This window comes from Belonocnema kinseyi, chromosome 3 (assembly GCF_010883055.1).
Source record: "Belonocnema kinseyi isolate 2016_QV_RU_SX_M_011 chromosome 3, B_treatae_v1, whole genome shotgun sequence".
NCBI classification, from domain to species: Eukaryota; Metazoa; Arthropoda; class Insecta; order Hymenoptera; family Cynipidae; genus Belonocnema; species Belonocnema kinseyi.
In genome coordinates, this window is record NC_046659.1 from 125311931 (window position 1) to 125325012 (window position 13082).

At 22.0% G+C, this 13082-nt stretch overlaps 1 protein-coding gene across 4 annotated transcripts in view; it reads right to left on the reverse strand.

Moving 5' to 3' along the window:
- The window catches only part of LOC117168965 (homeodomain-interacting protein kinase 2), a 124016-nt gene that overhangs the window by 15129 nt on the left and 95805 nt on the right, over positions 1-13082 (reverse strand). For 3 of the 4 annotated variants that reach the window (XM_033354973.1, XM_033354972.1, XM_033354971.1), the window contains 2 exons: positions 9382-9544; positions 3193-3416 (listed from right to left, as the gene is read on the reverse strand). In XM_033354973.1, the coding sequence (XP_033210864.1) occupies positions 3193-3416; positions 9382-9544 (387 nt within the window). The remainder of the gene's footprint in view (positions 1-3192; positions 3417-9381; positions 9545-13082) is intronic. The other variant, XM_033354974.1, reaches the window with a different exon arrangement.

Below are 13082 nucleotides of genomic sequence, written 5' to 3' on the forward strand. Positions count from 1 at the left end.
AAAAAAAAAAAAAAAAAAAAAAAATAGAATAGTTAAATTTTCAGTTAAAAACATCAATTTCAAACCAAAATAAAAGGAATTTTCAAGAAAATTGTGAAATACAGTAATATAAAGCTATTTTTACAAATGAAGAATTATTGTTATTAAAATTTAGATTGCAATTGAAAAGAAATTAGTCGCACTTTCGAAAAAATTCCCTGACATAGGAAATCTATATTACCATCGGGACGGTAATAATTTAATTTCTTCTAAATTTTATTAATTTTATTAATTTATTAATTTAATTATTACTTATGAATCTTAATAAAATATAATAATATCATGATAAAAAAAATACTTCGAATAAAATAGATAAATTATGTAGAACACATATCAGTAAAAACGGTTTTACGACTCAAACCCGTCTAATGGTTCAGAGTTCTTAATTTTTAATCTTGCATGGCGTATTATTAACAAAACGACAGTATTTATTGAAAAAAATACTCTCGTTTCTCAACCTGCAATTACGACTCATGATATTCATTTTCACGTGATGTGATATCAGGGCGGCCATTTTAATCAAAGAAAAAAAATTCCCGGTTTTTTCCCGGTTCGAAAAAATTCTAGGCCAATGAAATTTAAAAAATTGAACACTAAAGCTAATTTTTCCATTTGAAATAATAAAAATTAGGCTGCAACTGGAAGCACTTACAGTGGAAGTTTTAAATATTTAACTTTTAAAACTGAAGTTGAAAGTTTTTTTAATTTCACAATTTTGTATTCAAATTTTCAATAATTTACAAGAATATGGAAGCTACTTACACTTTTTATATGAACAATTTTTAATTAAATGCACTTAAACTGCCAAATTAAAAAATTTAAACTTTTATAAATAGTATAATTGAGATTCAGTTCCAAAAATATAAACCTACGTTATTATTTTCAATACTCTAAATTAAAGAGTCAATCAATGAATTCAAAAATGTTGAAAATTGTACTATTTTAAGCCATTTTAAATTTTAATTCCAACTAAGAATTGATTAAAAATGGAAAATTTCACTGGTTAAATACGATATTTTAATTCTTTTCGAAAAGTTCCCTGTTAAAATCGAGAATTTTAATTAATTTCAAAAATTCTCCATCTCGACTCATTGTAAGAATTATATTTTTTTTGGTAAAATTCCCTGTTCCAATTCATTATTAAATTTTTTTCAAAAATACCTCGTTTCAACGCAGAATAATAATTTATTTTTTAAATTAAATTTTCCATAAACAAATGTTATTCTCTTGGATAAATTCCAGTTCCAACTCAAAATTGGTTCAAAATTAAAAATTCCTTGTTCAAATCAGGAATTTAAATACTTTTCGGAAATTCTCCGTTTAAACTAAGAAATAAAATTTTTTTGTAAAATACCCTGTTCCAGCTCGGAATTTATTTAAATTTTTAAATTCCCTGTTCAAAGACAAATTACAATTCTTTTGGATAAATACCAGTTTCAATCCAGAATTAGTTAAAATTTGAAAATTCCCTCCTTCAACTCAGAACTAGAATTTTTCTGAAAAATTTTCATGTTCAAATTCAGAATTTTTTTTCATTTTCGAAAATTTCCAGTAAATTAAAAAAGTTCGAAAGTTGTTAAAATTTGAAAATTCCCGATTCCAAGTCAGAATCATTATTATTCTGGAAAAATTCCAGTTACAACTATAAATTTGTAAAAAATTAGAAAATAGCCTGTTTGAATTAAAAGTTAAATTACTTTAATTTTAAATATTTTTAAAATCCTTCAAATGTTTCGAAATTTTATGTTAAAATCTTGAAACATCTAAATGATTAAAAAATGTTTTCGAATTTTTTTTTTATTCTACCAAATTAAAGAAATTTTCCATATTCATTTTTTTAAATTTTGTTAATCTTTATAAATATTTTCAAATATTATCTGAAAATTAGTTTATTAAAATAAAATATAGTTAAAAATTTTCCTCGAAAATCTTTTTTATTCTTCCAAAGCCTGACAAAAATTTTAGCAGGTTTCTAAATTTTATGTTCGAAATCTGCCAAAATCTACATTTTATTTTAAATTAGGCAGTGGGCGTGCACATTTTTTAAATATTAATAATATTTTTTAAATATTAAGCAACCACTCTTTTTCTTAATTGGAAAATTTCAAATTGCATGGTTTAAAAATGAAATATTTCAGAGTGAAATTATATTAGAAAATTTAAGAAAAGCCTTTAATTATAAATATGTTATTTTGAAGTTATTTAAAAATTTTTAATAGTTTATAAAGTTTCAATTGGGCCTTTCCATTTGTTTAACTAATAAGACTTTCCAATTGAAACAGTTTAATTTCTAACGTTAAAATCTGGACATTCTAAAATTGTGAACTGATTCCGAATCGTCTTTTACAATAAATTATTATTTACTTTTAAAATCTTAAAGGACAATTCAATTTAAAAAATCATTAATTAATTTATTTTCACAGTTGATAACCTAAAAATGTTTTTTATCACAAATTTTCAATTTTAAACGTTTCTAAACTTTAATTGTTTTAACAACTGAATTTTCAAATTCTTTAAATTAAAATAATGCACGCTTAAAAATTCAAAATGGAACATTTTTAAAATAAAAGATTTTCGAAATACGCATTATAAACTGAAGGATACCATAATTAAAAAAGATCACAATTTAACCAAGTATTAAAAAAACGGTTGAAATCAAAGAACGTTGGACAGATACCACTGTCATTTCACGGTAGTTGCAGGAGGGCCTATAATCAGTTCCGTAATTTAAGTTCGGCCTCTTACTCAACCATCATAACATTTTATAATTTCAATTACTGTCTATAAAATTGATGATATAATTGAAAAATATCAAAATTTAACTAATTATTAAAAATTTGTAAAATTTACGGTCATTTCCCGGTCGAGCGACCACTCTAGATAAACGGTTATTTACTATTCCGATGATAATAAAAAAATTTCCTATATCTCCTATCAATGACTCTTTAGAAGAAGAAAAAAACTTGCCATCAATTTAATCTCTGATTAATAATTTTCATAAATAAAGCAATTTTTCATTAACCTAGCGCCATCTGGCGACGGTAAACTCCCCTATTGCTATCTATTCTACAATCTCTCGAGTCACGCCATGCATTCTTCTCAGAAAAAATAGAAAAAAAATGAAAAATCATGCTTGGTAGTGTCTTTTCTCACCTGTACTGATGCACTGAATTGGCCACTGCCCATTTCTGGTGTTCCCGTGAATGGGCGACCGGTGGCTGCACGTATTCGTGTTTATATTCGGCTCGCTTAGTAGGCCACGAGACTCGCTTGTCGGCCCCGGTCGTATAAACAATATGCTGTTCCTGCAGATGAGGATGAGCGCTACTCGTCGTCACATACTGCAAGAAGTAGTCATGCATATCATAGGCGTCATCCTAGAAAAACATTATCCACCCACATTTATATTAAAGACTCATTTGGTAACGCAACATTTCGTATAACCTTCCTGCTGAGCTTAATAAAATAAAAATTCTTCAAAGAAAAAAACATGATCAGGGTTGTTGGGGAATTCAGATTATAAAATTAAGCTTTTTTTCAGGATTTTAATGTAGGGCCGTTGGAAAAAAACTACGTTACGCTATTTTCAAACAAAATTTTAGACTCACCTTCTTTGAATAATTGAAATTAAAACGGGAAAAATTAATTTTAGATTAAACAGTTTTATTTAAAACCAAGTGGTTCAATTTTCAAGCTACAAACTATTAAGACTAATTTTTTCGAAGATTTTAAAAGACAACGAACTTTTATACAGAAAACAATGAATATTTAATCCGAGAAGATGAATTTTTATCCAAGCAGTTTAATTTCCAACAAAAAAGATGATTTTCTAACGAAATAGTTGAATTCTCATTAAAATTATTACATTTTCAACAAAATATAGTAGAAATTACAACCACATGGTTAAACTTTTAAATAAAAGAAATTCTAAAACAAATAGTTGAACTTTCGAACAATAAAGATGACGTTCTAAAACAAAATAAAAGAAATTTTCAACAACAAATTAATTTTCAAGCCAGCAGTTGCACTTTCAGGATAAGAAAAAATTTTTGAAACTTATATTTTGATTTTCCAAAAAAGGGTGACTTTATAAAAAAAATAGTCGATTAAAAAAAAATTTTCAACAAATAGTGGAAGTTTCAAGGGAAAAAACGATTTTTTAAAAGACAGTTGAACTTTCGAACAAGAACTTTTCTATCAAAAAAATATCAATTTTTAATCAAAAAAAAAAAAAAAATGAATTTTCAACCAAGAAAGAAGACTACTAACCAAGTAGTTAATTTATTAACAAAATATTCTAATTTTCAAATAAAATAGTTGAATTTGTAACAAAGTTAAATTTTTAATTACGAAAATATGATTTTTCAACCGGAAAAAGAAAAACTAATTTTCAACAAAATATTTAGTTAAATTTTGAACCAAAGAGATGGATCTTAAATAATAAAATGAATTTTTAACAAAGTTGTTCAACTTTTTACCAATAAGGGAATAGTTGAATTTGCAGTTTAAACAATTAATTTTCAGCAAAGCAAAAAAGAATTTTCGACCAAATTGTTAAATTTTAAACTAAAAACGATCAATTAAAAAAAATAGAATAGTAAAATTTTCAGTTATAAATCCAGAGATATCCAAAGATTTCAAGAAAAATAAAAAGATTTCCAAATATTTCAGAAAAATTCAAAGATTTCGCAAAGACTTCAACAAATTTCACAAAGATTACAAAATATTTTAGTAGATTTCTCAAATATTTATAAGATTTTAAAAAGATTTCAAAGAGTCCAAAAGCTGTAAAAGTATTATAGAAAATTTCGATAGATTCACAAAAGTTTAAAAAGATTTCCAAAGATTTCAAAGACTTAAACAAATTTCATAAGATAATAAAATATTCTTTTTGAAGAGTTTACTAAAATTTTAATAGATTTCACAAAGGTTTCAAAGATTTCCAAAGATTTAAAAAAATTCAAAATTTTAATACGTTTTAAATACAGCAGAAGATTTCAGACAGATTTAAGAGATTTCAAAATATTTTAGAAGACTTCGCAATATATTTTTAAGAGTTTACAAATGTTTCTAAATATTTCAGAAAGCTTCAAAGATTTGAAAAAAAATTTCAAATATTTTAAGTACTTAAAAACATTTTCAATAAATTTCGCAAAGGTTTCAAATATGTCAAAAGATTTTAAAGATTTAGAAAATTCTTTTAGGTTTTAAAAGATTGCAAAGTATTTCAGAAAATCCTAAATATTTTTAACCATTTCACAAAGATTTGATAGATTTTACAAAAATTTCATTAGATTTCACAAAGGTTACAAATATTTTCAGACTTCAAAAAAATGTATTTTTAAGATTTCTAAATATTTCAGAAAAATTCACAGATTTCAAGCAATTTAACAAAGATTTTAAGTCATTAAAGACATTTTTAATAGCTTTCACAAATGAAAATGTTACAGATTTCAAACCATTTGACAAAAATGTTAGAGATTTAAAAAATATTTCAATAGATTTCGCAAAGATTTTAAAGATTTCCAAAGATTTAAAAAAATTCAAAAATTTTAACAAATTTTAAATATTGTAGAAGATTTTGCAAATATTTTTAAGATTTCACAAAGATTTATAAATATTTCAGAAAGCTTCAAAGATTTGACACAATTTTTCAAATATTTTAAGTACTTAAAAAATTTTTCAATCGATTTCGCAAAGGTTTCAAATATTCCAAAAGATTTTAAAGATTAAAAATTTTTTTTAAGATTTAAAAGATTTCAAAGTATTTCAGAAAATCTTAAAAAATTAAATCATTTCACAACAAATTTAGAACATTTTACACAAATTTCGATAGATTTCACAAAGATTTCAAAGGTTTCCAAAAATTACGATTAAAAAAAAAATTCAAAATATTTCAGAAAATCTTGAAGATTTCAAACAGTTTGACAAAGATGTTAAAGACTTTACAAATATTTCAATAGATTTCACAAAGGTTTTAAAGATTTCCGAAGAGTACATACAAAAAATTTAAGATTTAAAATATTGCAGAATATTTCACAAAGATTTCAAATAATTTCGAAAGTTTTAAGAAAAATTCAAAAATTTAAAATAATTTATCTATAATTTGAAGTACTCAAAAACATTTTCAATAGATTTCGCAAAGGTTTCAAATATTTCCAAAAATGTCAAATAATTAAAAAAATTTCACAAGTTTTCAAAATATTTCAGGAAATCTTCAAGATTTTAAGCCATTTAAAAAAAAATGTTAAAGATTATACAAAAATTTCAATAGATTTCACAAAGGTTTCAAATATTTCCAAATATTTCAAAAAAATGTTAAAAGATTTCTAAATATTTCAGAAAATTTCACAGATTTCAGACAATTTATCAAAGATTTTAAGTATTTAAAAAGTTTTTCAACAGATTTCAAAAAGTTTTCAACGATTTCCGAAAATTTAAAAGGTTTAAAAAAAATCAAGATTTCAAAATATTTTCGAATAATTCGCAAATATTTTTAAGATTTTAAATTATTTCAGAAAATTTCAAAGATTTCAAACGATTCAAAGATTTTTAAAAATGTAATATTTTAAATATTGCAGAATATTTCACAAAGATTTCAAAGATTTTAGAAAGATTTGAGAGCTTTCAAAATATTTTAGAAGACTGCAAAATTTGTAAGATTTCACAAAGATTTTTAAATATTTCAGAAAAATTCAAATTTGAATCAATTTATCAAAGATTTTAAGTGCTTAAAAAAATCTTTTCAATAGGTTCCATAAAGGTTTCAAATATTTCCAAAAATTTTAAAGATTTTAGAAAATTTCAGAAGTTTTAAAAGATTTCGAAATATTTCCGGAAATCCTCAAGATTTTAAGCCACTTCACAAAGATTTGAGAGATTTTACAAAATTTTTAATAGATTTCACAAAGGATTAAAATATTTTCGAAGATTCAAAAAAAAGTATTTTTAAAATTTAAAAATATTTAGGAGAATTTTGAAGATTTTATACAACTTAGCAAAGACCCTTGAACATTTTACAAAAATTTCAGTACATTTCGCAAAGGTTTCAAATATTTTCAAAGGCTTCAAAAAAATGTTAAAAGATTTCTAAAGATTTCAGAAAAATTCATAAATTTCAGACAATTTATCAAAGATTTTAAGTATTTAAAAACATTTTCAATCAACGATTTCCGAAAATTTAACAGATTTAAAAAAATCAAGATTTCGAAATAATTTCAAATATTTCGCAAATATTTTTTAGATTTTAAAATGTCAGAAAATTGCAAAGATTTTAATCAACTTATCAAAGATTCTACACAATTTACACATATTTCGATAGATTTCACAAAGGTTTCAAATACTTCAAAAAATTTCGATTAAAAACAAATTTCAAAAGATTTCAGAAAATGTTGAAGATGAAACAAAAAATTAAATTTTTTTAAGATTTTCAATATTGCAGAAGATTTCACAAAGATTTCACAATATTTCAAAATAATTTAGAAGATTTTGGAAAATTTGTAGGATTTCAGAAAGATTTCGAAATATTTCAGAAAACTTCAAAGATTTGAAACAATTTATCAACGATTTTAAAAATTAAAAAAATTTTTTTTAAGTTCTAAAATATTTCAAAGTATTTCAGAAAATCCAAAAGATTTTAAATCATTTCACAAATATTTGAGATTTTACAAAAATTTATATAGATTGCATAAAGAATTCAACGATTTTCAAAGATTTAAAAACAAAAGTCAAGATTTCAAAAAATTTAGAAATATTTAAAAGATTTAAAAAAAAACTTATTTTTAAAATTTCACAAAGATTTAAAAATATTTAAGAAAATGTCCAAGATTTTAAATGACTTGGAAAAGATTCTTAACATTTTACAAAAATTTCAATAGCTTTCACAAAGGTTTAAGTATTTAAAAACATTTTTAATAGCTTTCGCGAACGTTTCAAATATTCCCAAAATTTTTTATGATTTTAAAGATTTCCAAACATTTAAAAGATTTTTAAAAAATCAAGATTTAAAAATATTTTCGAATATTTCGCAAAAATTTTTAAGATTTTAAAATATATCAGAAAATTTCAAAGATTTCAAACAATTTAGCAAAGATTCAAAATATTTCACACAAATTTCGATAGCTTTCACAAAGCTTTTATATATTTCCAGACTTCAAAATTTTGTTTTTAAGATTTCTGAATATTTCAGAAAAATTCACAGATTTCAAACATTTCGCAAACGTTTCAAATATTTCCAAAAATTTTTAAGACTTTAGAAAATAGACTTCAATAGATTCTCTCGCACAGTTTTCAACGATTTAAAAAAAAAAACAATTAAAAGATTTTTTTTTTAAATAAAGATTTCAAAATATTTTCGTATATTTCGCAAATATTTTTAAGATTTTAAAATATTTCAGACAATTTCAAACATGTTGGCTCAGATTCTAAACATTTTACACAAATTTCGATAGATTTCACAAAGGTTTCAAAGATTTCCAAAAATTTCGATTAAAAAAAAATTTCAAAAGATTTCAGAAAATGTTGAAGATGAAACAAAAAATTTAATTTTTTAATATTTTCAATATTGTAGAAGATTTCACAAAGATTTCAAAATAATTTAGAAGATTTTGCAAAATTTGTAGGATTTCAGAAGGATTTCGAAACATTTCAGAAAACTTCAAAGATTTCAAAACAAAAATCAAGATTTCAAAAAATTTAGAAATATTTTAGAAGATTTAAAAAAAATTATTTTTAAGATTTCACAATGATTTAAAAATATTTAAGAAAATTTCCAAGATTTTAAATGACTTAGAAAAGATTCTTAAAATTTTACAAAAATTTCAATAGATTTCGCAAAGGTTTAAGTATTTAAAATCATTTTTAATAGCTTTCGCGAACGTTTTAAATATTTCCACAATTTTTTAAGATTATAAAGATTTCCAAATATTTTTAAGATTTTAAAATATATCAGAAAATTTCAAAGATTTCAACCAATTTAGCAAAGATTCTAAAAATTTTACACAAATTTCGATAGCTTTCACAAAGCTTTCATATATTTCCAAAGATTTAAAAAAAATGTAAAAAGATTTCAATATATTTTAATTTTAAAAATTAATATATTTTCAATATATTCTGAAAGTGTGACTTAGTTTTTCAATGAAAAAATATCCTCATTTCTCAACCTGCAATTACAACTTTTTTCAAAATAATTTCGATCATAATCCGTAACATCCCTGAATATTGTTTTAAATTGTCATTCGAAGAGATCGGATGGACAATTGTATTCATATTTAAATACCCAAAAATCTGAAAATTAAAGGAAAATAAAAAAAAATAATAATTTTAATCGATAAATTATCAAACCTGATAGGTCGGTGGTTCTTTGCAAGCAGGCGCGTGACAAGGATGAGGAGCAATGTACTCAACACCAGGTTCTGGCTTTGTTGCTACATTTAGCATATTGCACTCAGACTGCACTTTCGCCAACAGACGCTTCTTCTGCGATTGCGAGGATGAATAGCCAGAACTGTCAAACAAATCATTTTATTATAAATTATTTTATTTAAAAAATTAACTTAAAAAAATTAATTTAAAAAAAAATTAATTAATTAACCATTATTTTGCTTTTCAACACACTTAAATTCTAAAACATTCTTAATAATATTGATATATAATTTCTTGACCATCCGAAATTATTATTATCGACTTTTTAATTTTTAAAAATTAACTTTCAGCGAAAAAAGTTGCATTTTCTTATTGGGTTCTGTTAATTCAGTTCGTATTAAAGCGGAGAAAAAATGAAAAAAGGGACAAGTTGCTTGAAAACAGGGAAACAAAGGTTTCGTCGATTCCCAAAGATATCAAGAAATATCAAAATGTTTTAAGGATTTTAAAATATTTTTGAAAATTTTAAAGATCTCGCAAATATTTTAAATATTTCACAAAGATTCCAAAGAATTTCAAAATATTTCAGAAAAATTCCGATTTTAAAGATATTAAACAATTTTGCAAATATTTTAAAAAATATTATACAAATTTTTAAAGATTTCACAAAAATTAAAAGAAATCTAAAGATTTCACAATGATTTTTTAAAAAATTGGTAGGATTTCAAAGTTTTCAAAAAATTTGAAAAGATTTGTAATATTTCATAGCGGTTTTGGAGATTTCCAAAGAATTTTAAACATATGAAAAAATATAAAAATAATTCACAGCGATTTCAAACATTTTAAAAGATTTCAAAGATTTCAAAATAATGCAGAAAATTTCAAAGATTTTACAAAAACTTCAAAGAATCCAAAATATTTTTTAATATTTTCAAGATTTCACAAAAATTACAAAAATATCAAACTATTTCACAAAGATTAAAAGATTTTTAAAATTTCGCAGATAATTTAAATATTTCACAAAAAATATTAAAATATTTCCCAATGATTTTGAAAGATTTTACATTTTTTAAAGATTTTGAAACATTGCAAAGATTTTATAAAGACTTCAAAGAATCTAAAAGATTTAAACATAATTCTAAATATTTTAGAAGATTTCAAAGATTTTGCAAATATTTAAAATATTTTTAATATTTCACAAATATTTCGAAAAGTATCAAAATTATTCATCACGATTTCAAGGATTTCAAAACATTGTAAAAGATTTAAAGGATTTGTGCAATTGACGTTTTACAGCTGTTTTAGTTTTATCATTTGAAATATTTTTTAATTAAAAAAATTTTTCGAAATCTTTCAAATCATTGTCATATTATTTGATTTTTTAATGATTGTGTAATCTTTAAAATATTTTGGAAATTTTTTTAATATTCTGCAATATTTTAAATCTTTAGAAATGATTTAAAAAAATTGAAATCCAAAAGATTTCAAAATAATTCAAAATATATTAGAAGATTTTAAAGATTTCAAGAATATTTTAATTATTTCACAAAAATTAAAAAGAAATATAAATATTTCACAATGATTTAAAAAAATTTTTTGTCGGATTTCAAAGTTTTCCAAAATTTTGAAAAGATTTGAAATATTTACAAATATTGCAGAATATTTTAAGGATTTCAAAATATTTTTGGAAATTTTAATGATTTTGAAAATATTTTAAAGGTTTCGCAGTTATTTTAAATACTTCATGAAGAATATGAAGCATTTCAAAAGCTTTTGAAATATTTTGAAAAATTCTTAAATATTTCAAAACTTTTTAAAGTTTTTTAGAAGATTTTGTAAATATTTTCAAGATTTCACAATAATTTCAACAATAAATAATCGAAATATTTCACAATGATTTTGAAAAATTTCAAAATTTTTTTTTAAAGATTTCGAAATATTGCAGGCGCTTTTAAAAATTTTATAAAAATTTCAAATATTCTAAAAGAGTTAAATATTTTTGAAAATTTTAAAGATCTCGCAAATATTTTTAAGATTTCACAAAGATTCTGAATATTTAACAAAAATTCCAAAGAATTTCAAAATATTTCAGAAAAATTTCAAATTTAAAGATATTAAACAATTTTACAAATATTTTAAAAATTTTACAAGAATTTAAAAAGATTTCACAAAGGTTTTAAATGTCAAAAAATCTAAAAAAATTGTACTACATTTTATAACGGCTTTAAAGATTTCCGAAGATTTTAAAAAGTTTTAAACAAATATGGAAAGATTCGAAAATATTTAAAGACATTTATAAGATATCAAAGATTCCAAAAAATTTTAAAAATATCAAAATATTTCACAAAACTTTCAAAAAATTAAAATTTTAAATGTTGCTAAAGAAAATATTTTAAAATATTTTAAAGATTTCACAAAAAATATCAAAATATTTCACAACAAATTTTATGATTTTACAAAGACTTCAAAGAATCCAAAAAATTACAATATAATTTAAAATATTACAGTAAATTTCAGATAACACAAAAATTTAAAAAAAAAGATCAAAATATTTTACCAAGATTTCAAAGATTATGAAAAATTTCAATGATTTCAAAAGATCTAAGAGGTTTGAAAATATTGCAAAAGTTTTCAAAGATTTAACAAATATTTCAAAGTGTCCAAAAGATTTTACAATATTTTAGAAGATTTTAAATATTTCGAAAATATTTTAAATATTTTTACATTTTTTTGAAGTCTTTAGAAATTTTTGAAAGTTGTGAAATCTATCAAAATTTATGTAAAATATTTAGAATCTTTGTAAAACTGTTTGAAATCTTTGAAATTTTCTGAAATATTTTTAAACCTTAAAAATATTTGCGAAATATTCGAAATTATTTTTAAATCTTGATTTTTTTTAATTTTTAATTTTAGGAAATCGTTGAAAACTTTTTGAAATCTATTGAAAATGTTTTTAAATACTTAAAATCTTTGATAAATTGTCTGAAATCTGTGAATTTTTCTGAAATATTTAGAAATCTTTTAACATTTTTTTGAAGTCTTTGGGAATATTTGAAACCTTTTTGAAATCTATTGAGATTTTTGTAAAATGTAGAGTCTTTGCTAAGTTGTATTAAATCTTCGAAATTCTCTTGAATATTTTAAAATCTTAAAAAAACTTTTTTTTTTAAATCTTCTAAAATATTTTGAAATCTTGATTCATTTTAAAAATCTTCGAAAATCTTTTAATCCTTTGTGAAATCCAGTGAAATTTTCGTAAAATCTCTAAAGTATTTGTGAAGTTATTAAAAAATCTTTAGGATTTTCTGAAATACTTTGAAATCTTTCGAAACTTAAAAAAATTTAATCTTTAAAATCTTTTGAAATATTTGAAACCTGTGCGAAATCTATTGAAAATGTTTTTAAGTACTTAAGAACTTTGATAAATTGTTTCAAATCTTTGAAGTTTTCTGAAATATTTAGAAATCTTTGTGAAATCTTACAAATATTTGCGAAATCTTCTGCAATATTTAAAACCTGTTAAAAATTTTGAATTTTTTTTTAATCTTCAGGAAATCTTTAAAACCTTTGCGAAATACATTTAAATATTTATTAAATATCTAATATCTTTGTCAGATGGTTTGAAATCTTTAACATTTTCTAAAATATTTTGAAATTTTCTAAAATCTTTCAAATTTTTC